General features: G+C 39.6%; 3 protein-coding genes across 6 annotated transcripts; all 3 read right to left on the bottom strand.

Moving 5' to 3' along the window:
• Window positions 1–205: 205 nt before the first annotated feature.
• On the bottom strand, window positions 206–15,399 carry LOC115741497 (DENN domain and WD repeat-containing protein SCD1). 2 transcript variants are annotated; one of them, XM_048281545.1, is made up of 31 exons: window positions 14,915–15,399; window positions 14,712–14,805; window positions 13,046–13,247; window positions 12,584–12,725; window positions 12,376–12,476; window positions 12,101–12,164; window positions 11,780–11,893; window positions 11,013–11,233; window positions 9,956–10,010; window positions 9,782–9,865; window positions 9,342–9,537; window positions 8,851–8,980; window positions 8,668–8,735; window positions 8,537–8,574; window positions 8,026–8,101; window positions 7,821–7,894; window positions 7,690–7,740; window positions 6,901–7,058; window positions 6,635–6,682; window positions 6,076–6,133; window positions 5,885–5,968; window positions 4,402–4,663; window positions 4,090–4,286; window positions 3,912–3,976; window positions 3,672–3,795; window positions 2,811–2,992; window positions 2,668–2,739; window positions 1,776–1,936; window positions 1,582–1,623; window positions 694–902; window positions 206–467 (listed from the first exon to the last, which is right to left on the bottom strand). In XM_048281545.1, exons 1-31 carry the CDS (start codon window positions 15,089–15,091, stop codon window positions 372–374), a joined length of 3,645 nt encoding a protein of 1,214 aa, XP_048137502.1. In that variant the 5' UTR covers window positions 15,092–15,399; the 3' UTR covers window positions 206–371. The 2 variants fall into 2 exon arrangements, with proteins under 2 accessions (XP_048137502.1, XP_048137501.1); XM_048281544.1 differs by having other exon boundaries at window positions 4,090–4,280.
• Window positions 15,400–16,906: 1,507 nt separating this feature from the next.
• On the bottom strand, window positions 16,907–21,716 carry LOC115741514 (aluminum-activated malate transporter 9). 2 transcript variants are annotated; one of them, XR_007198965.1, is made up of 7 exons: window positions 21,113–21,715; window positions 20,236–20,373; window positions 19,843–20,112; window positions 19,588–19,724; window positions 19,354–19,500; window positions 17,490–18,239; window positions 16,907–17,427 (listed from the first exon to the last, which is right to left on the bottom strand). XR_007198965.1 is itself a non-coding variant. In XM_030675481.2 (7 exons), exons 1-6 carry the CDS (start codon window positions 21,465–21,467, stop codon window positions 17,553–17,555), a joined length of 1,734 nt encoding a protein of 577 aa, XP_030531341.2. In that variant the 5' UTR covers window positions 21,468–21,716; the 3' UTR covers window positions 16,907–17,021; window positions 17,530–17,552. The 2 variants fall into 2 exon arrangements, 1 of the variants encoding a protein (XP_030531341.2); XM_030675481.2 differs by having other exon boundaries at window positions 16,907–17,021; window positions 17,530–18,239; window positions 21,113–21,716.
• An 842-nt stretch (window positions 21,717–22,558) lies between these two features.
• On the bottom strand, window positions 22,559–23,721 carry LOC115744054 (heavy metal-associated isoprenylated plant protein 9-like). 2 transcript variants are annotated; one of them, XM_030679154.2, is made up of 3 exons: window positions 23,208–23,721; window positions 23,012–23,093; window positions 22,559–22,927 (listed from the first exon to the last, which is right to left on the bottom strand). In XM_030679154.2, exons 1-3 carry the CDS (start codon window positions 23,217–23,219, stop codon window positions 22,689–22,691), a joined length of 333 nt encoding a protein of 110 aa, XP_030535014.2. In that variant the 5' UTR covers window positions 23,220–23,721; the 3' UTR covers window positions 22,559–22,688. The 2 variants fall into 2 exon arrangements, with proteins under 2 accessions (XP_030535014.2, XP_030535008.2); XM_030679148.2 differs by having other exon boundaries at window positions 22,559–23,093.
• Between the last annotated feature and the right edge of the window lie 121 nt (window positions 23,722–23,842).

The raw sequence follows: 23,842 nt of genomic DNA, 5'->3' as shown, positions 1-23,842 counted from the left end.
AAATTCACATAATTGTAATAAATTTAGGATTTTTTTGGCAGTTTTCCATGCTAAAAGCGAGTTTCATAACAAGCTCATTTTGGACGTCTCTTTTCAGAACCCAGTATGGCAAAGTGAAGCTGGCCCATTTATAAGTAAAAAACATGGGTCCATATTGTACACAGCGAGAGTAAACAACGTAGAAGAAGAAAAGAAGTAACCGAAGTTGAAAGAAAACAAAACTGCATCTCAGTTTCAGCATTTCAATCATCTGTCTTTCCCGAATCAAAACAAGAAAAGAAAAAAAAAAAAAAAACGTGTCGATGTACAAACAACACAATGCATACAGGTTGATGAACAGAACACGACTTTCACATCAGGATCAACAGACTTTAGATGTTGATGGTAGCATCCCATAGCCTAAGAACGCCGTTACGACCACCACTGCAGATCCTCTTCCTTTCGAGGTCTGAAGCAATGCACCTCACCTGAAAACCAAAAGTAAAAGCCACGACTAAAGATCGACAAACCATGGATCCACATTGCGAGAGAGAGAGAGAGAGAGAGAGAGAGAGAGAGCACAAAGCCATGACGATAAGCAAACTAAAAAAATAATATTCTGAAATCGATGATAGATGTAGGTACTACCACTAGTGACAAGTTCCTGTAGCACATGTTAGGAAAATAATACCAGAACAAACAAATGATGCATACCACAGCAAGGGTTTTTTGTGGTGTTCTATAAAGTTGCCAACCGCCCACTTTTGATCCACTGCTTGATAAGCCACCAACTCGCTCTTGTGGTCGGTGGAATAGGGACATTGAATTATCAGCAGCTCCAATCCCCAACCATTGCTCCCCAGCATTGATAGATACGATTGCGGATGAATGAATGGTGACATTCTTCATGCACCTTATACCCCCTGGAAACACGAGAATATAGTCTTTATGCTTTGGTAATTGCTTCAGTTGACTAATATAAGTCAGCATATGTTCTCTGGTTTTAGAGATGCCGATCAATGCAGCAAAATCTGTCCATGCTTAAGAGCAAAGAAACCTGCTCGTTTTAAATGATTATGAATAACTTAAAACACTTCCATTCTTCGACCAGAAAAAAAAAAATACGCTTCCATTCATTTAAGCTTCAACTAACCCCTACCACCCGAGGAAATAGACCCTGGCCACACACAAAGAGGTAGCAGGTGATACTTTCCTAAGAAAGCAGGAATTTACAGAATCATAAATCACAACCCAAGTAGTAGCATCACGAGCTGCAAGAACCAGCTTGTAGCACTAGCATTATCTTTCTTAGAGAAAAAAAGAACCATCAGAGGTCAAGAAATTATGTATGCCCGTTATCCTCAAGACGCTGTTGCTAAGGTTAGGCATGTGGTTTGCTGTCACTCATATGTATGCCCATTATCCTCAACAACAGGCTTGTGGCACTAGCACTATAAAAAGAAGACCATCAGAGGTCAAGAAATCATGTATGCCCATTACCCACAAGACAGTTTTCCTTAGGATAGGCATATAGTCTGATGCCTATCCTTAGCAAAACTGTCTTGTGGATAATGCGGGAGATCACATTGTTAATACTCTTACCTTCCTCCTTTTCCCAGAAACGAATAAGTCCATCAGTTGAACCTGAAAATATTGACAATGTCAATGCCAAATGTTTTTATGATCAACATTCAGCAACACCGAGGACAAATATAACAAAACCGATTATCAACCAAACTATGTTCTGTCACCATTACAAAGGACCCCAATAACAAGACATCAGGTGAGGGAGGAACCTGTGATTATGCCTCTATCTGATAAAGAATATTCAACACACTGGATTGGCCCAGCATGGCAAGCAAGAACTGCATCACATGTCCCACGGGAAACAGACCATATTCTAGCCGTCCAATCATCGCTACCAGTAATTAAAGTGTCATCAACCATTCTAATTGACCTGCAGAATGGCAAATAAGAGGGTGAGAAGGAGGAAGTCCATTATTTTTATTTTTTATTTTTGGTTGGGGAGGGGGTGGTGGGGTTGTCCTTGAAAGGAAGTCCTTTCCTCATGGTTGTTTATTGCTATCAAATGAAGAAAGATTGATATACTACTAGCAGTTAAAAGACATGATTGTTTATTCAACCCCAATGGAGAAAGAATTCATACTGCACTAGCAGTTAGGCGTATCTACCTTCAACAGTGGACCAAATGAATTACAATTTTTGAGTATGCATGCACCATTAATGTCAATGTGCTCATTTTTGGCTTGAGGTTAAGCTCTTTTATGTGTGTGGGGTGGAACCCATTTGATACCCTATTTAATCTGTACTTTGCTGTGATAAATAATTAGAACATGCATGATTAGCATGATTATGAGATAAAAAACCAAATTTTGATGGACAGAAACTTCATTAAATCATTGGCTTGTCAAATTATATATAGAGCTCGTGTTTTAAGAAAAATAAATCGTGCATGTATATATTGAGATTGAATAATTGTAATGGTAAAAGAAAGTGACAAGATATGGCTGATTTTTAATCATTTTCTCCACTTGAAGAATCCAGGATGGGAACCCTTCCAGTCCACACTGATGTTCTTACATTTAGTGGTGCAAAATAAAGCCATAGTAAAAAGCACATTTTGTTTGGACCAAAAAAAAAGCACATTGTGCAATTTTTCTTGCACACCTGATCCATTTTGTATGCCCTAAAAGCTTGTGCATCTGCTTTCCAGCACGAATATCCCAAATGTTTGCAACCCTGAGAAATTAAAGTATATGAAGTTCAAGATCCATGATACGAGTATAACAAAATTAATTCAAGGTACATACGCATCTCTTCCAGCAGCAGCCAGGATTCCGCTGGAATCATCATACTCCATGCATGAGACAGCACTCGAGCAGCGACCAACAGTTGCCACACAAGTGTCAGTCCTAACATCCCACATCTTCACAGATCCATCATGAGAAGCAGTGAGGACGCGTTCACCAGATAACATACGCACACAGCTGACCTGCAATGGAGAATGCCAACCAAAATGCTTATACTCTCATTTTAATAATCATAAAAATCTCCCTCTCCCTCCACCTAACAGCATTAGCTTTCAAGGTTTGACTTTCTATGGGCTCTCTCTCCCTCCCTCTTTCTATCATGGGCTCGTCTCTCTATCTCTCTCTCCCTCCCTGCCTCCCTTCCTCCCTCCTCTTGTTTGTTCTATTCCATTTTTCAACTCCACGAAAGCTATTTATATGGTGTCACTAGAAAAGCTCTTGAAGGAGGGAAATCTGAGAAACGGAGTATTGAAGAGTATCCCACATATCTATTATATGTGTTCGTAATGATTTTTTCATCATGTAATCTCCTTCTATCTAATAGCTTAAACGTTTGGACTAGATTTCTAACATAATCCTTATATAGAAGCAAGATATCAGCAAGACTTTCATCAAGCTGTGACTTCGTTGTACGTCAATTGTATATTGAAACACAGAGGAAGAATTATGAGCCTACAGCCAACATGAATAAAGGAGAAAGAACAAGAAATTTCAGTCGTTACTCCTTATATCACTTTTTAATCCTGTCAATCTGTGATAAACATGCACAAGATGATAAATTTCATGAATAAATTGCTTATGCTTCTATGTAGTAGCAAATGTGAGAACACGTAAATTGCAAGATATTCTCATCAGAAGAACCTGTGCATCGTGGCCTTTGAGCTCTTCTAGAAGTCGATAAGTCTGCTTATCCCATACAATGACAGAATGATCATCGGATCCCGACACGATCTTTCCTCTATCAGAACTTATTGCACGAACGGTGCTACAAAAAAGTAGTCCAACAGGATCATTTGCTAGGGCAATTCAGAATAATGGGAGTGCAAGGCCAAGACAGTAGGGTAAATTCTACGTTAAAAAATAGATAGAGAATGGACATACCCTGTATGTCCTTTCAAAGTTCCCCTAAGTTCAGAACCACGAAGACTAGGGTCCCAAATCTTAACCTGCACAATAGTCATAACAACGGAAATATCACCTTATCTTGACTCAAAAGAACTCAGGGAACACAACCAAAAGTTTACCATAAACGTTAGTAAATTTTATGCTATTAACCTACCAAACAATCAGTACTCCCACTGATGAAGAAGCCGGCATCTTCACGGTCTCCCACCAGATCCCATACCTCCCTTCTAGTTACACAATGTAGAGCAGTGATAGCACCAGTATGACCCCTTAGCATACGAACACTTGTTTGGAGTTTCTTCTGTGCTGCTAATGACAGATCTTGTCTGTGTGGGGTCCCATTCTCTGCAGCTTGAGTCCAAAGAAAGAAAAATACATAATGTTTGTTTGGAAAATAACAACATGATAAGAATTATTTTATAGGTAATTACATAAGTAGAATGGTAAAGATATATAGAATGCAAACCTGAAGCACCACCATCAGAAGTCCATCTACCAACACGGCCAAATGAGTTTGCTCTTGAAGCATTGTCTTTGCTGAACATGCTCTGTACCCAGCTCCTGCCAACACCAGAAGCCTCAGCAGGTTGGTATTTTTCACTGGCGGCATCTTTTGTGGAAGGAGATGGTAATCCCTGAGATGAAACTGATAATGCTTTTATAGATGAGTTTCCCCAATAACCAATACGCACTTGTTGGATATGTGACAAGAATCCTCTCAACTTTATCTGAAATAAATCACAGAAGAAGATTTAGAATCATCCCTGTTGAATGGTACATAATAGTATTGGGTAACAGTAGAGATTATACGTATTGGATAAACGCTTGGTTTGTTGGATAAGGTAACTATGGATTTGGGCTTTAGGTATTGTGTCTCTTTATGTTCAAGACATAGAAGCACCCATGTAATCTTTCTTCAATGAGAATGAGTTAAGATGTAGCCCATCATCCTCCCTCCCTCCCTCTATGGATTTGGGCTTTAGGTCCTGTCTCAATTATGTTCAAGAATAGAAGCGCCTATGTAATCTTTCTTCAATGTGAATGAGTTAAGATGTAGCCCCTCCTCCCCTCTATGGATTTGGGCTGTCTCTCTTTATGTTCAGGACAAAGAAGCACCAATGTAATCTTTCTTCAATGTGAATGAGTTAAGATGCAGCCCATCATGCTCCCTCCCTCCCTCATCTCTCAAAATGTTCAAGACATAGAAGCGCCTATGTAATCTTTCTTCAATGTGAATGAGTTAGATGCAGCCCATTATGCTCCACATCATATTAACAATCCTAAAAATTTAGCAGCATATAAAAAGCTTCCTCCCTACTGCAGATTTGAGTAACAAGATCCTGAAATGGGATAAATCAGAGATCAAATTGACACAGCACATGTAATGCAAAAGAGTTGCAATTGCCTATGAATGATTGAAACGCATTCAACTACATCATACAAGATAACTTAAGAAGGAGCATAATTTCCTAAAAGAAAACCTTTTCTCATTTCCTTTTAGACGTCAGCATTTTATTGTTTATTGATCAGATAATGTTGTTAAAAGTCCCATGATTTGATTCGACAAATTGTAGACATAAAAATATGATTTCTGAGCTTTGATATTTTGACAGAGTCAAAGAAGCACTTATTCCGAAGACACAGGCATTCTTGCAGCTTAAAAATCATCAATAGGCATACTTGAAACAGATGATGGACAGTTAACAGGCAGCAACTTATGGAAGTACAAGTCCAAGAGACGAGCTCACGCCAAAATTGAGGTGGTATGATAGGGTAAATCCAAAATGTAAAGGAACCAAAAGCAAAAGGAAATATCTAGATACACCAGGAAAAAAAAACCATTATGAAGCTGCACACTTCTGAACATTCTTGAAACCAATCGTAGAAGATCAAACAGACATTAGGTCTCAAACACCATAAAGAAACCAAGAAAGGAAAATCTAACTTACAAACTGCTTGAATCCAACTTTTTGTTTTTCTGCTATTGTTTCAATCATGTACCAAGCATCGGCATCAGGAAGTCCCAGCCCAGCCTTGACAATGGCAAAAGCAAAGGCACTAGTAAAAAGATGGAAAAGAACAAGACGAAGTTGATTGAGCTAAAAAAGGCAACTGCTGGAACATTAGGGAGGGATGTTACCATGTGTGATGCAACCACTATTAGCTGACTGGACACTTGAGTTGCATAGTTGACAGAACTAATACAAAAGCACCAACCACTAATAAGCATCCGTTCAAGTAAATATATCATGCTACCAAAACTTGATAATGCCACAAAAATATTAGACTGCATTATCGCCATTCCTTATAATAAATTGACATAGTAATAAATCCAGGAAAAGAAACTGAGATATTTATTTCCCCAGTAATTTTGGTCCTGTACTAGAAGACAGTTCTTTCGGGGGGATGTAGATCCTTCCATTAGTTTGAAAAAGACTAAAAACATCAAATTTCCAAGCATCCAAAAGCTGGCTCAAGAAAGAGTCCAAGTTACTCTTTTCTCATATCTAAGCCGCGGTCATATGTTCTTGGCACCTCTCTTGAGGATCTTCTATGTATGCTTCTACTAACAAACTACAATTACGTCATTGCAAACAACTGTACTAGCTACCCCCAACAAATGACACCCAGGATGACTAAAGATCATACCATAAAGCTCTATGCATGACAAATGGAACACGCAGCATAGTCATCCTTACCTGCTTGACGATCGATCCATTAGGTAGTCAAAGTATCCTTCCCAAAATCTAAAAGGGAATAATACAAACATTATCATTCAAGAAATTAAATGCTATGAATATATGAAGCAGCATGCATCAGTTGCATGTAAATGACTGATCCCATTATTTTAATCCAAATGGTGAAGCAGTGGAAGCTTAAAATATGTTATGAAATCAGATAGAAAAGATTATACACACATCCGTTCAAAGCGAAAGCAACCAAGAGGGATGGTGGTAAGATATACCTCAGCTCTTCCCAGATAGATATAGAGAGAATATGACGCTGGATGTAGTCTGGAATATTATTAGCGTCTTTCTTATATATTTCTGCTGAAACTTCCAGGGCATCTCTTATTGTCACAACATCATTCCGAGAGATTGCACGACCAATGGCTGTTTTCAGCTGGAATTTGGCATGATTTTCATTTTCCAGAGCAGAGAGGAGGAGGTGTTAAATGAGATGTTTTGTTTAAGAAACATTTCAAGAAATCTAAAATCAAGTTTGAGATAATAAAATGCATAGAAAAAAGGAGCCAATCTGTTATGCCTATAGTCATTTTGTAGGAGGTTTTTCATTTTTATTGAGTATGAGGTTATTATCCCACCGAAAAGTTCACCACAATCTCCCTGAAGGAACTTACGTGAATAGAGTAAAGAAATTTGCACCTGCTTACGGATATGACCCTACATCAGTGAACTTTTAAAACAAAAGAGGCTGCACCTTTCCAACTTTCATTCCCCCCCCCCCCCCCCCCCCACCAATTTCCTCTAAAAAAAAAAAAGAAAGAAAGAAATGGTTCCGATTTCATAAAGTTAACAAGAAAATTCTATGATTTTTGTCAAAGTTTTTATATTGGAAAATATTTGAGATGTTTGAAATTATATAAAAATCACTCCAAATGCTAAATTTAGGAGGAGAAAAGTTAAAAGGCCAAAAGCATACAACACCCTATAATTCACTTTGATGTGTTAGACATTTCAGCAAATCATTCTAGCAGTCAATCTGGCAATTTTTCAAAGTCGAATGCACTTACCAATTCCTTAACTGCAATAAACTGTTCGTCAGTCAATTGACAATGCCATCCCTGAAATCATGTGTGGTTTTTGAGTTACTACCCTACACAGAGGGAACGTCCAATAAATTGCAACTTTTAATGCTACATACTGAATTGATGTGCTCCCTAATGCATTCAACAAAGCCACTACCGCCAATTCCCTCAGCGTCAAATTCTATTAAAGCTGCAAAAACAAATAAACACAATGTTAGCATGCAGAAAATTTTGGCCCGTAGATACAAATTACATTGGCCATCAATTATTCATTTGCGTGAAGAAGAAAAATGAAAGTGTTGATATCTCATAGAAGCATACCAGAAATGGTGCCATGTTCAAAGGACGAAAGAGGATCATCAGTTGCTCCCAATTTAAGGAGCCGCAACCACAAACCCTAGTGGCAGAAAAATGAAAAGTTAACTAAACCTTTCAATTGGAACTAAAACTGCAACCACATAGCAATTGATTTTAGGTAAAACCCAAATTGTCCTATATCGCGGAAGTTGTGATCACATGCACCATCCCAATTCTACCGTATTACAGACATTTTTTAGACAAAAGGTCAGCAAAAAATTTCATCAGTAAAATTCTAACAGAACAACATCCAACATCTCATCTCGCAAATATCTCCTTAACTTTAAACTGAGTAAAAAAGAAATCAGTCCAAGCCTTTATGGGGTGATCCCTAATCAGAATTAATGTGAACTCACATCCATACCAATTTTTAAGGACATAATTTACAATATACAGATTTATAACAAAGAGAACTACTTCGATAGGCTAAAAATTCCCTAATTATGCAGGACCAAGAGATTTAACAAGATCTTACCTGAAGTTTAACCTTTATGTCCAGTACCATCCGCTTCTCTCTCAGCCTAACAACAATAAAGGGAAAAAAAACAATTAAAGAGGATTCCATGGTCCCAATTAGAGGTTGGATGTTAAAAATGGTGAAAGCACTTACAGCCCTCTCCATAGGACTCAGAGTATCAACTTTGGAATCCTTACCCACCAATACAGAGGGGGACCTGGTAAAGAAAAGGGACTCTGTCATGAGAAATCCACAAAAACAGTACAACATTTAATCAGGTAACTTGTTGCACACAGAAACAGATAAACGTCAACATCCATGCATAGACATACCTAGGACTATGCCTTCCAGAGTAATCAAAAGCTCCACTTGCAACAGCAAGAATTTGCTTCCTCTTCTCCTCCTCCTCTTCTGACCTGATGTTTGAAGGAAACCTATCATAGGTGTATTTGGCACCCGATCCTGAAAAGTAGAGAGATGCAAACTTTAAGATCCTTATGCCTGCTCACTTGAAAAAGACACTACGAGCCGCTTGTGATTTACTTAAAGACTTGGAGTTAACTTTGGGTCTATAATTTATTATTGCTTTGATCTGGTCTCAGTAGCTCTCATTTTAACTCTAAGAATTTCGTTTTTTGGAGGATGACTGTATAGCCTCCCACCCTTATTTATACCGACCACCAGAAAACTCATTCTTAAACTTTTTCACTAGCTTCTGTGTTTAAGTTTCCAAACACCAATTTACAAATAAGCAGAAGCATCAATGGAAAAGCCTTTATAATAGCCTACACAGTGAACACTGAGCATGAATGGCTGTCTCGACCTGATGTTCCTGTATCGGAGTCTGATATTGTTATAATCTCAGGCTCCATCAAGGATGAGGGAAAGATTGAAATAGGATTTTGGCCCCTCCCAATTGCATCTTGTAACTTGTCGAGAAGATTGACATTATTTTCATCAGGACTGGTACCTCTCTCCACATAATCCAAGAAGCCTTGAGTATTCAAAAACTGTGTTATCTGATAAATTGAAGGAAGATTTGAGTACATCAGACCGTGAGAATTCAGGAGGCCTTTGAAGATGAAAAGTAATCAAACTAACACGAATGGGGAAAATATGCATTAGTCACTTCCAATCTTCAGTATCCATATAGCGGGCACACAAAATGACAGAGAGCCCAGCTAGAAATGACTGGCCAGAAAATTTTGTACAGTTAATACACGAGGAAACATCAAAATGATGACATATTTGGTGAAGAATTACCATGGGGTCTGATGGTTGGTTGGTAGAACGAGAACGCTTCCTCAGAAATGCTTCAACATTGAAGGCAGAAGTTGCAGTATTTTCCTGCCAAAATGGGGTTCAACAGTACATAAGTTGATCGGATTACCTGGTCTAAGTTAAAAATCTTAACAAAAAGTAAATAAGGTGCCTTACTAGGAAATTGCGATATCCACCCAATAAGGATGCAAAAAACTTCAAGAAAATTAATCTGTACACACCACTCAAGAAGCATGAGATCAGGCATTATCATATCGAATTCCACTATACCCACAACTAGCGCATCAATAAATAAAACGTTGGCAGTTGAGCAAACAGTGCAAAAATGATACTTTTGAAGTACTTGAACAAGAGTTTGACCAAAAAGAAAGTATCTGAATAAGAGAGAACACCTTCCTTTAAAGCTTTTGTAAAAGGTTGCAAGGGTCCGTAAAATATTTCATGGTATAGAAGCAGGAGATTCTACCTACAAAATCTCTCCATGTCCCTTATTTGCCTCCCTATAACTGATTACATGATTTGATCTTAAGCCAAATCCCCGCCTAGGAATGAGGAGAGCTTTACAATAAGGAGAGGTATCAATTTTCGACATACAAAAGTTATTCAAATGAGTAGTCCCAGACATTGTTCAAACTTCTGGGTAAAATAAACAGCAGCAAGTTCAGAACACATCAGAAGAGGCCTATGAAGCAAGGTTGACATACACCAATGAACCCTCTAAAGAAATTGCTAATGATAATATTGGTTCTTGGAAAAATCGTAGAGACAGTCTATCTTGGAACTCAATCCCCTCCAGTACAACAAATCACAAAATAGAATCTCTCCATCCGCATCTGTATTATATATCTGTTTAGATAGAAAAAATAACGAATACACTTAAGTCCCTTTTTGCTACCATATATTCAGAACAAGAAGAAGGATAGTGAATATGATGATGATGATTATGTAGTAAATAGTCTATAAAGCATGAGAAACCAACCAAGGTGTAAAATCACATCTGCTTGAGACAAAACAAGTTATGGACAGAATAGCTAGTTCAAATAAAACAGATCCATGTAAATTAAAATCACCACAAGAAGACTTCAAGAATAATAGTTACACCTCCAAGGAAAAAAGATATGAGCGTAGCTCCACAAGGACAATAAACCACATCGCTTAGCTCCAAAAAGCAACTCAGACTTTAAAAGCATATACAGTGACCATGAAATATCACCTGAATTGTAGGTCATGATCTTCTCCCCATGGCTTACTGCCCAGCTTAGGATAGTACTCGCACAATACCCCTAAACCTGATGTCATGAGATCAATCCCCATGACATTTGGATGCAACAGCTTTGTCATTTCATCACGCAGCAAACTCAATTCTGGCTCTGGGATGGGAGGTATTTCTTCTGATGTGGTGATGCGATTATACTCAAGGTCCACAACAACTACCTATAACACAGTGGCAAGAACAAATAAGCCAATTGAAAGAAATTGCACATTCAAATTTAAGACCTCCAAGTACACTAATGCACCAGGGAGTGCTGGCTCCTAAGCATAGAATAAATTTGTTATGTCTTCACATAAAAATCTCACCTGATAAGTAAAAAGAAAGTATACACTAAAAAACAAGAATCTCATCTCAAAAGATTCATAACTACCAAAAAGTTTCTAGAGTTAGATATACAACTGCATCTTCTCCCCACATTTCTGATCCTTATCCAAAGGCAGCATTTCCATCTCTTGTAAAGTCTACTCTTTATCAACCAAACCATAGTAAGAAGATAAAACCCACTTGCTAAAATCATGTTTTTTCATGTCTATCAGAACAAAAGAATCAGATTTTTTGACACAAAATTCTAAGCCATTTGTGCACAACCACTTAGAAACCATCAGAGTGAAAACTCGGGACACATCAGTACTTCAAACTTAAAAAATCAGAGTCAAATAGCATCGGACAAGATAAAAGAGGTTGAAAGAGTTTCGTGTGAAACTTACACCATCCATCGTCGGGCCGGATGTATCTACACCTGAATGTAGACCCATCATATACGGTGTAGGAGCATCAATATAGTCAACTCCACTGAAAAATATTAACGGAATGTAGACGTGCTTCAGAAAAAGAAAAATAAAAAGATCAGATGAGAGTTATGGAAAAATACGCGAGTGTGTAGTGGAATGTCTTATCAAGATCGTTCAAATTACAAATTCAGACATTGTAACATGATGGAAGCATGATTAACCATGACATGTAGCGCAAGTAGGTCGGGATGTGTTTCCTATTGCTAAATGGTGGATTGCTAGAGTATGTAACCATACCTGCCACCTGAATGGATAGATCAAATGGCACATAGCTTCTGACACAAGGGTTAAGAGCGAGTACCTGTCAAACAATGACTAATTCACTTAATACAAATAAGCACAAGAACCACTTAAATAGCATAATATAATTAGTAATGATTGTGACGAAAATTGAAAAGGAAACGAGACTCAGAATGCCCAAGAAGTCTCAGGTACTACGCTGCTATATAAGATGTCTTCAAGATCTAAGTTCTTTAAATAACCATGTTTAACTAACTCAACCGAGCAAATACTTGTTAGATCGAAGCAAAATCCTTCTCTCAAGCAATACGGCAGTAAACAGCTTGATGAGATTGTCAATATCCAAGCATTGTACAAGTGGCTGAAACGAAATCTGCAAAAAGTGATAAAAAGAAGTAGGTCAGAGAAGAATGTGATCTACATTGTGAGTCATAGCATAAACCATAGAGAGAAATGCAGATTATAAAACAAGCACCATACATCAGCATGAGGGAGCCCATCCTTTGGTGGAGCCTCTACTGCAAGCAGGCAGTTCTCGATGGAGAACAGCACTCTGTCCTTTCCAGGAGTAGGCAAAGGCACATTTGTCACCATGTATGCTATAGCTTCCCATAATGGCTTGCTGCGATTGTTGCAGAGCAAGATTAATAATGCAGCAGGAAGGACGATATTTCTATCTATGTATGGCACAACAAAACCAACTGGGTCAGTACATAAGAGTAGTGTCTGGCTACATAGTACCCACTTATCCAACCCAAATTGTTATCTTGTGCTAAGGATTGTCACCAAAAGGGAAAAGAATAATTGCGCGAAAAAAGTGCTTCCTTCACTTAGATAATGTGTCGCACATCAAAAATAAAATTCTTTGAACAGATTTTGAAACTACTCTCTCCACTCGCTCTCATATTATAAAAATAAGTTATTGCCTGAAAGAATAGTTACCTACTTCCACCATCTGAAAAGCAAAGTGCATGTATTTCCTCCAATGCATTCCGAAGAACACGGAAGCTGGGGGAGTGTGAAACAAGACATATACATTTGTCAGCAAATGAATTTGGCGGAATACGGTAGGCTTCAGCTATATCCTCACTGACAGGATCTCGAAAAGCGATACAGCTGACGTAAATTTTTGAGCCATCTCCCTCTGCAGCAAGATTCCACATTAAGGTAGCATTTCAATTTCTAGTTGAAAATTTTTGAGAGACCAAACTTCTCACACAGTTACGAAAATAATCAGAAAGAAACTAAACACCATTGTTACTTTGTTACTTCTTAGTTCCATCTGTTTAACGATCACTTTATTTTATTTTTTCCCTTTACTATATTTTTATCTAGTATTCTCAATTCCACGAGTACCCTATAGGCAGTGATTCAACTTGGCTAACAAGGGAATCTTCCATTTTGAAAACACTAATTACGTGTATCATGAGAAAAGTTAGTTGTTCAAAAATTGAGAGGTCCTTTCTTTAGTTACTTAACATGTGCCTAGGAGCACTTGTTAACATGATTTACATATGGTTTATGCTATAATTGAAGAGATCCACATACCCATCAGAAGGAAACATTTACCACAAATAGCTGCTGCATCTAGACATGTAAAACACTTGGTTTCACTAGGCCCAAAATCCATGGTCACCACATTGATCCCAAGGAATACCAATGCAAAAGATAGTAAACAAAAACAGCTTTATGTCCTAGACTTAATTATCTAAATAATCATCTCTCGAATAGTTGGCCACCTCTCATAAATTGAGCTGAATTATCTGATATTGAGGGCTCTCTGGGTGTTTTAATAGCATAATGCTCAAGGGGGAAATTTCCTAAGACGCATTATCTGTAACTGCACGTCAGATGTGTAAAGTACATAAATATGAAAGGTAAAATCTCCTTCAGCTCTATGTGAGGACAAACCTTGACAAAATTAAATGAACTTGGATCTAAGAAGTAAGAACCAATCTAGTCATGAACATGCAATTTATTTTGTTATGATATACTACCATTTTTCCCAAACACCTATTAGAATATATGAAGTAGTACGTGATCTGAAACTTAGCGTCACAGGATTCATATTGCAACAAGAAGCAAGATTACACCACGCCACCACTGGAAGTGCACTATCATTAGTGCACCAATTAATCCCAACGAAACACTTGCCAACACTACCCAATTACATGGATATATATAAATAATGTCATTCAGCTCTATAGCACATTTGTTCCAAAGAGAACCTTGGCAAAGTGCAGGAACCTCAGATTCAAGTACCAGCAGTTCTGATAATGCAAATATATAGTTTGATTAATACTGTACCTTTTTCTATTCTCTAAATAGAGAAGGACATTTGAAACTCAAAATTTTCAGCTCGCATGATTAACAAGTGCAGGCGGACAGAAAGCTCAAAGCCAAACAGAGCTTAATTAAAACGCGCCAATATAACATTCAAGAGTTCAATCAAAAACACCACCCAATCACACTTGCTAGTTCTCTCTCCCAATGGATGAACAACCGACGCCTCAACGAATTCCCGAAACAAAGAAAACAACAGGAAGAACGTATTCCCGCTAACAATAGCATCATTACATAGGAGATCAAGTCAAGCTGGGAGACATACCAGTTAAAACTATCGGATAGCTACGTGGAAAGGTTGAAGGGTTGTTCGAATCAAAGCCCGAGGAATAGACCTCCACACCAGCAGGCAAGACACACTGCAAGCATTCATTTGCATCAAAACCACGTAACCCAATTAATCAACTTCGGTCGTAAGAGTAACACTGATTCTCCCCATTTCTAACAGTCTACGTCAAGTGGACTCACGGTGGAGAGCTGAGGAGGCGGAGGAGGGTAAAGAGAGTGATCTGACGAGGGGAACTGGTCGAGCTGAGACGGCATGTACATGATTCCCGTCCCATGGAACCCCTTGTTCCCGTCTAGGGTTCGGATTTCAGGCCCGAGACCACACACCACGAAATACTCGAAGATCCTGGTAGCCATTTCCGACGAACACCCCCCAAACTCTCTCTCTCTCGGATCCGAATCGGAGAGGAAGCAAAGCGGTGTCTCAGACGAACATGGATCCGCGTCCCCTGTTCTTCGACCTGGGCAATGGAGCTTCCTCCGATGGTATGCTACGCGATTGGGTGAATGCAGCGATCCGGTCAAGAATGTTGGAGGATTCGGCGTTCTGCCATAGTCATTGAACAGTAGAAAGCTTCGCCGATTCGCCGTTCCCCGTCTCTGGTTTATCAGGAGCTGATGCGGATGGTGATCAACGTCGGCGAAACTAACGGCATTGTCGTCTCCTCGTTTTTTTTTTTTTTTTCCGGTCGGAGTCTCCTCGTTAAAGTGAAGTTTGATTTGGGGAAGTTAAGATTTTTGTGTCGTGTTTCAGCCCTGTCCTAATAGAATTAGCATAAATTTATCTCAAATTAATTTTTGAGCTACTACTATACTGTATACATATAAATTTATTCTTTATTAGCTTATGCCAATTTTACCGTAAAATTAGTTAACTTAACAAGTCCATAATAACGAAGTTTGATTCATAAAACCTAATAATCAAAAGATATGTTATCATTTCTTTCATCATAAACATAAGTGAACAGATAGATATACTTTTTGAGTTGACAAGTCAATTGAGTTATTTTCATGTGTCACCAAATTCAATAATTTCACGTTTAAATTTGACGAAAATTAACGGAATACAAATGTATCAGTCATTTTGAGGTTTTTTATGGTTCAAAAATTAGTCGGGGGGGTTTTGTTTCAGATGGGGACTTGGCGGGTAGGATGATAACAGGGAGGAGCACGAACGGCGAGTACAATCTAAAGCGGATCATTCTTTTCAGGATATTTTTGGTGATTTCTTCTTTAAGCTTAACTAAGACGCTTATTTTGGCTCAATTAATCTCACGAATTGAAGTGAAAATCAAAATGATGGACATGAACTCAGATACAAAAAAGTCAGTAGTTAAACTCTGATGTGATATCGAAACGGTAAGTTCCATTTCAGGTGAAGTTTAAGTCGATGAATATCTAATTGATGATGGAATCAAATAAGTTATAGATTCAACGATGGTTTATCGCCTGTCGGATCTATGTTCTGTGGCGAGCTCGAGCAAGGTACCACTACTGATGAAGTTCAAGGCGATCAGAAGGTCGGATGATAAGTCGCACTGTACGTCAACCCAAAAGGCATCTTCCTCTCCAAGACTTCGAAAGGGCACTTTTGGAACGCCAAACGTTTTCTGAACTCATGAGAAATCGGCAGGAGATGGCACGCCATCGAGAAGAGTTAGAAACCGTGGTTGGCTTGGCTAGAATGGTTGAGGAGTCAGATCTGCCAAAGCTAAATTACTTGGATATGGTGGTGAAGGAAAGCATGAGACTCCATCCAGTCGTACCATTACTAGTTCCTCCAGAATCCATGTATGATGCAGGCGAAAACGAATGCTTCATACCCAAGAAGTCGCGAATCATAGTGAACACTTGGGCGATCAGGCGAGATCCTAGTGCGTGGTCGGAAAATGCGGAAGAATGGTATAGATGTGAAATGGCGTCATTTCGAGCTGCTTCCTTTCAGTTTAGGACGCAGGGGATGCCCCAGAATTCAGTTAGGCCGGATACAAGTAAAGCTCGTTTTGGCTCAATTAGCGCATTGCTTCAAGTGGGAACTACCCAAGAACATGGTACCAAGTGATATCGACATGAGCGAAAGATTCGGCTTATCAGTTCCTAGAGCTAATCACTTGTTATCAGTGCCGACCTATCGCCAGCTTGTTTAAATCCTCAAAAAATGCCGGCTTTTTACCTGTCAGTAATTTTACTTTTGTAGGAAAATTGCCTAGCTTCTGCTCTCTTTTCTGTAGTTTGCTTTAGTTCCAATGAGCCTATTCACGACTCACAAGTACTATTATGATGTAGCCTGCAGCAATGTGAAACAGGTTAGATATTCTACGAGAAGCAGTACACCTGAATACAAGGAAATGATAACTACACTGTTACTCCGCCAGTTCCGGTTTGAGGCCGTGAGAAATCAAAAAACAGAATACATAAGAAAATTGAGTATATTTCAACATCTTGATGGTCATAGGCCACTGTTGTAAATTCCTGATCAGATTTTTGTTTCATTGCACAGTCGTGTTAAATTTTGGTCCAGTAGGGACCATTTCTATCGTCCAGTTTCGACTAACTTTCTCCTGAGTATGCTCGCTTTGTTAACTCGGATAAACTGCCAGCAGACACCAGCACTCCACTTTGATGCTGAAAGGCTTCCTCAACAGGTCAGTGTCAACCTCCAAGATCGATGACAGAAACCAAGCACGAAAATTACCTTTTTGGGGCGCCGCGAATGTAAAACGATTCCCTTACTTTATCTTGTGGTTACAAGATTTGTATCTTCATTTTGGCTCTGGCAGGCTGTTCATTCTTACCTGCCGCGTGTAACGTCCAATTATCAACAACACTTGATGAATCTCTGCAATCTGCCAAATATCCCTACAGGCTCTGCTACTGCCGATTGCTCAACTGGTTCCCTGAAATTTGCCTTTTCACTTAATTCTTCAAAAGCGTCCACAAGATTTTGTAACCTTGCAACAAACTCAATGAGGAGCGATGTGAAAGTTGCTAGAGACAAAGCACTTGCGCTTTCATATGTTTTTGATTCTTCGACAACAGGATTGGTTGTCAGCGAGATTCCTGCAGGCCATGATATCTGTTTCGTCATCACACCATCCGAGGGAATAAGTACAGGAACCGGGGGTTTCAACCCTGTGTTTGGCTTCATGGAGTCCAGACTTCTTAGTGCAGAAAATGACCTGAGATCTAGTACAGCTTCACTAAGTGACTTATATGGTAAAACCTTATTTTCGTCATCATCAAAGTTAAGAAGATCTTGAGGCTCTGATGGGTGTTTTGCTCGGTTTCCGATTTCCCAGCTCTCTGAGTTGACTAAAAGGTACGACTTCCGGTCAACTTTGTTCTGCAACTCTTCTGCAGCCTCATGCACTTCGAAGAGTATGTCTACAGGCCCTAATTTTTCCATGTTCTTTACCTTATTCCCGAGTTCGCGTAATACCTTAGCACCCTCAGTACCTACCCGCTGCAGCTCATTGCGAAAGACCTGTCTTTGCTCAGCTGGAGCCTGCAAAAAGGATTCATATCTAAATAGCAAATAGACACACAGACGATCAAGGCAATGCAAGGTCACTCAGCTTTCAACAGACAAAGAAGTCGATAGTATCTACTCCAAATATCTTAATGGTTGTAAAAACGAATATACTAAACTATCTGAGCCTAGGCATCAATCTCACATGTCTAGTTGCTTTAATCTGCATCATAACAGTGATTCATCAGCACATGACAATAGCCCGACACCTCTGATAAAAAGGCTCAATCCTCGAGCAGGGTCTTATATTCATGAATATATCAATAGGAGAAAGAACTAAATTGCATACAGCCTATCAAAAATATCTTTTAAAAGTAAGTCAACTGGCTGCATCTAAATCTTCATTGCCTCTGTCCAGCATAGGTGAATATGAGCACCACTTTTTTTTATCATAGCATGTTAATCAACAACAGTGCTCAATCAAACCCAAAAGACCAAACATCAGATAGATCATGGGTAATTCAAAAACCTAAACACACACACATGGTGAATGCATATCGGTGCGCTCAAATAAGCCTTGCATGCAGATGCTGCCCAACCACACAGGCAGATGAGACAAAAAACACAGTTCAAACAACAAAAGGCTGTATGGACTGTCTCTTTGATTAGACAAAGAAACTCTATGCATCAACACATCTATACCAGCAGCAGGCACAACTTTAGAAGTATCTTTAAAAACTTCGGAGGTACTTGAGAAACAATGGTATAGCATCCTTCATTCTTCTATAAGTGAAAGGATAAAACATAAGACGCCGTTCGAGTAAAATAAAGAAAAAAAAAAGTGGAAAATGGCATGCTTCCCCCACAATGTAACGGCTGGCACTAAAAGAATAGGGGCTTTAAACTAAATTTGCAGAGGTTTTCAGTTGAAGTGCAAAATATCTGTTGGAAAAATGTGGAAAATGAGTGATTTCCCCTACAGTGCAAGAGGACATAGGTAGAAGTCATATTAAATGAAAGAACTACTATTCTTATTTTTCAAGGACATGCAGAAAACAGAGTATCTAAAGAACGAGATATGAAAAGCCTCTGATGGTACATTGGCCAGGAATAACCATTGCAATGAACTTAACAACACAATAAGCCCTACCTGGATTTCAGAAAGTATGCTTCCGTGCAGTGCCATGACCATGAATGCGCAATGCCTCAGTGCACCGCTTACTTTAACATAGTTCTTCCAGGGATACCTAAATGCTCTGTATGGACCATGAGGTGGCTCCCAGATAGCAAAACCCAACTTCTCACATAGCAGAATGGTAAATGGGAAGTATAAGAAAACAAGACCAACCAATATTTCGAATAAAGCAGCTTAGCAGAAAATTACCAGAGCATCTTCTTTGCTGGTGGATTCTACAGCTGCTCTGTAGCCATTATAGAGTGGATCATCAGAGGCCTGGTAAGTAAGAATTTTCGAGGGAACCCTTTCATACTCAATACAATTGAGGTACCCATTAACACAACCTAACGAGAAGCAAAAATAGATTAAGTGAACAGGAGGGATGTGGAGCAAAAGAGAATAGACATAACCAGAAAAGCCTTCCAAATCTATAGAAAACAGAATAGTAAACCTATGGTGAACCTTCCAAAGAAGTTGCGACCCCCATGAAGTTCTTAACCACTAACTTATGCAAGTCCTCGCCAGCCCAGATGGGAAAAATGCAAACATTTACTGCCAGGCCAACACCAGCTCCTAGTGCAATGAGGAAGAAGCGTGAAACAGCTGTATGGATAAATTCCCTTGTCCTATATCCGGACACCATTACAAGCGAATATGTCAACAAGAAAACTCTAAACCCGTATTCGTAAGGCTTCATTGTCGGGTACAGTTTTGCATAAGTTGCAATAGATCCTATCAACAAGAGCAATTTAAACAGATGTTAAAAATCTAGCTGCAATGACAGAAAAGGAACAAAGCAGAACTTCTCAGAGATATACAATGTGTTATGTTATCTTATTAAACAGATGGACTGACCTATAAGGAATATACTAAGGATAATAACAGGTTCTTCCCACTCTCCAGCCTTCTGAGACAACTCTGCCATGCCTAGAGCAAGCCCTCCTGCTGATAATGTCCCTATGCCCCGGTTCAATCCCTTGCTAAGAGTAGCACCTGCCAAAGACAGCATCGAAACAAGGAAATGAGGAAAATCAGCTTTGCAATTGAAAATAAGTTCCAGCATAATGCAAAAGCACTTAAATAGACCTTTCATTGTGGTAGCGCAATCAACTGTCTTCCTATGAGCATTTGTAGACAAACGAATTGTATCCTCTAAATGCACTACATCTAAGTAGAACATACAGTGAAGGAGCCAAGAGAGATCTGAAAAGAAGTAATCTTTTGGCTCATGTTCACACCCATACGCGGGCACACGTCCAACAAAGTAGTTAGAACAGCTGATGTTATCCACGAAAGGCACACCCCATAACAAAATCTTAGTCGACAATGATAGGAGATTTTGGCCAAAAAATGGACAGACACGGGGATAAAACACCTGCATAACTCTTCATTCTTGCCATATTGCCTTTGCTCCAATGGACACTATCACTAATGTATAATTAGCCTAGATGGGTTTTCCCGATTGTAGACTAAGAACTGCTAAATACAACAAGTAATAACCTTCAGCACCCACAAAGTGCACACAGCACTATCATGAAAATGATGCCAAACTCAACACACAAACAGTATGAAGATGCACTCCGCAAAGGCATAACAAACAATGTACTGGATTGTCACCTCATCCATCGGGCAATGAGAATTCTCGTGCCATATCCTCCAAAAAGACGTATCAAGCGACTAAAGCGCATGGAAAAACAACAGCCATAAAGAATGGAAGAACATGTAATAATACCTATGCTGAACTCGAACACAACGACGACCGTGAGAAGCGCCCAAACAGAGTACCGACTCAAATCCTTGAAGTTGAACGGCTCTTTCAAGAATATCAACAACGAGACAAGCGTCAAAGCCAGGCCCATCTTCGCCGAGAACACAATCTTCCTCGGATCGGACTTGCCCATGTTATACGCCTTGAAGGCGACCTGCCCCAAGTTCTTCCACCACCTCGCGACGGTCTCGCAGACGCCGCGGTACGAGCAGCGGGAGACGTTCCAGTCGTTCATCGATCCCATGTGGGAGAACCCCAGCTCCGAGTAACCCCTGTTCGAGATCAGCCGCTCTCTCAGCGAGCCCATTTTCCCAGCCATGGCGATCCAACAGAGGATTCAATTCTATCGACGAGACCAGCAAAGGATTGACCAAGATTGATTGCACTTCATTCACTATACAAAGAACCCAGAAGAGGAGACAAGAAAAGGGTAATCCAGGATTGGCGAAAAGAACGCGAATCCAGATAGGATAGCCACAGATGCAATCACCAGGGGGTGTGACTTGGAGAAAACGTGCGTGCGTATGAGAGAGAAAGGGAGCTCTTTTGGTTTAATCATTACATGGAAGATCTGGCGGGGGTGTTTTGTTGGTTTGTCTCTTGTCGTTAAGTGGAGCATATGCGCAGCGACGACGAAGGTTGTTTCGTACCCCCACGCAATCGAGTGGCCATTGATATGCCGACGCGTGCAGCGGTTGAGATCTTGCAGTGTTCGTTTGTGGGACCTCCCTTCAGACTTCAAAAGTGCGAGGAAGAGAGAGAGAGCGCGACTGGATTTGCGTTTTCCGATGACTTCCTGTCGTTTTTGTCCGCAAAACGCAACTACGGAAAAGGGAAACCTGTTGTCGTTTTAAGTTCTGAACCAAATTCCAAGTTCTGTGGCAGGTAAAAAGCCCAACAGGCCCAGCTCTCTCCCTCTCTCATGTTTTGTTTTTTTATAAAAAAATTCAGATCTCTCATGTTTTGTTGGCTTCTCTGAATTAAGCAAACAAAATAACCCATGTGATCCCTCAACTTTGATTCAATGTCCAATGCATTTCCTAAACTTTTAACTAGCTTAATGTGATCATTTGACTTTAGCCCACTATATAATATGGTCACTAAACTTTTAAATTATTGAATCTAATCCCCGGACTTATGGACGGTCAATTAGTCCCTAGATTGTATATAAAAATATTTAATGTTGTCTTTGAACTTAAATTAATGGAAGGACGATATTATTTATTTTCATGTGATTTAGGAATTAAATTGAACATACACCAAAAATTTAAAAATCACATCGAATAAATTAAAAGTTCATGAATCACATTACACATTGGGGTAAAATTCACATACTACATTGCTTGTTTACTCAAAATTCATGGATTCATTATTCCAACAAAAAAAAAAACTATGTTACTTGCCCGCTGACTCTTGAATCGTGTAGACTGGTTTCTTGAATCAAGGATTCAACATATAGATCGATCGAACTGGAATCATACCAGCACTGCACAAGTCTGAAGAACAAACACAGTGAAATTTGCTCTCTTAAGCCATACCATTACAAACCCAAAATCTGCTTTTGGTTCGGTACAGGACCCCGTTCAGGCACCGAGATTTGAGCATCTTCGCCGCCTTCGCCTTCTTCGTTTTCCCCGCCGTGGCGGAGTTCTTGAACGTCCAGTATCTCGACTCGGCGGTTCGTCTTCTTTCTCAACGTTATGGCCACGTCCTGCGGGACGAATTTGCCGCACACGATAACTCTGCACTGCTTCTCCTCTATCAAGTGGGTGTCCATTCCTGTGATCAAGATCCCCATGAGTAACGGGTAAACATTTCTGAATCTTGTGTGGTTCCTTTCAAGAAGCTCGAAAGACGGATTACCTCGGATCTGAAGAAGGGCTCTTTGAACTTTTCGGAAACAGCCGTTGCAGTCGATGTTGATCCTAAGTACCATGCTGCAGAACTAGCAGAAGAAAGTTTTCTTTCAGCATGTAAAAAGTTGAACATAGCTCTTTGAATGCTTGATCATAACACTGGAGCAAAATAACCCAGAAAAGAAAAAACAGAAAGCATTCACCTTTCCAGTCATGAAACCAGAGGAGATGAAAGATTTGAGTGCTCGGGGATCGAATTAGCACGGCCAAGATGCCAACTTAAAAAGGGGTTACAGAGAAGAGGAAAAAGATCACAGACATTGAAAATTTTTGCTTTGGATTCCAGAGGAATCTGATTCTTAGCTCTCGTGTCAAAGAGCGAGAGAGATCAGGCAAAGGCAAAACCGTGCACGGGCCAGCCTCACCCGCTCGCTCATTATTCTTGACTTCTTTGCATTGTTTTGTGCATAGCTGTGGAGCAGAACATATCCCTCTTTCGTGTGATCCAGAGGTACCCGTGGAAAACTAAACGCAAAGGCAGGAGGCATCTCTTTGATTCGTCTCAGCTTCAGATGCAAAACGGACCCTGAAAAAAGTGCGGCCAAACTCGTTTCATTGGCGAAGCCGACGCTAGATTAACCTTTCGTTTCCTTGCTAATTTTCCATGCGCAGCGTAAATTCCTTTCGCTTTTCGATTTTCCAGTCATTTTTCATGCAGAGTCCTATAACCTGCTCCTATAATGTTGAGGAACAAGTTTTCAATCTGTGCATCATGAAATGCTTCTTTGTCTTTATGTGTACTGAGGCCTTTGGTCCAATTCATGCAATCCCGAGCGAT

Source organism: Rhodamnia argentea, chromosome 6 (genome assembly GCF_020921035.1).
Source record: "Rhodamnia argentea isolate NSW1041297 chromosome 6, ASM2092103v1, whole genome shotgun sequence".
Taxonomy (NCBI): Eukaryota; Viridiplantae; Streptophyta; class Magnoliopsida; order Myrtales; family Myrtaceae; genus Rhodamnia; species Rhodamnia argentea.
The sequence above is the reverse complement of the archived record's forward strand: the minus strand, read 5'-3'. Positions and strand labels throughout refer to the sequence as shown.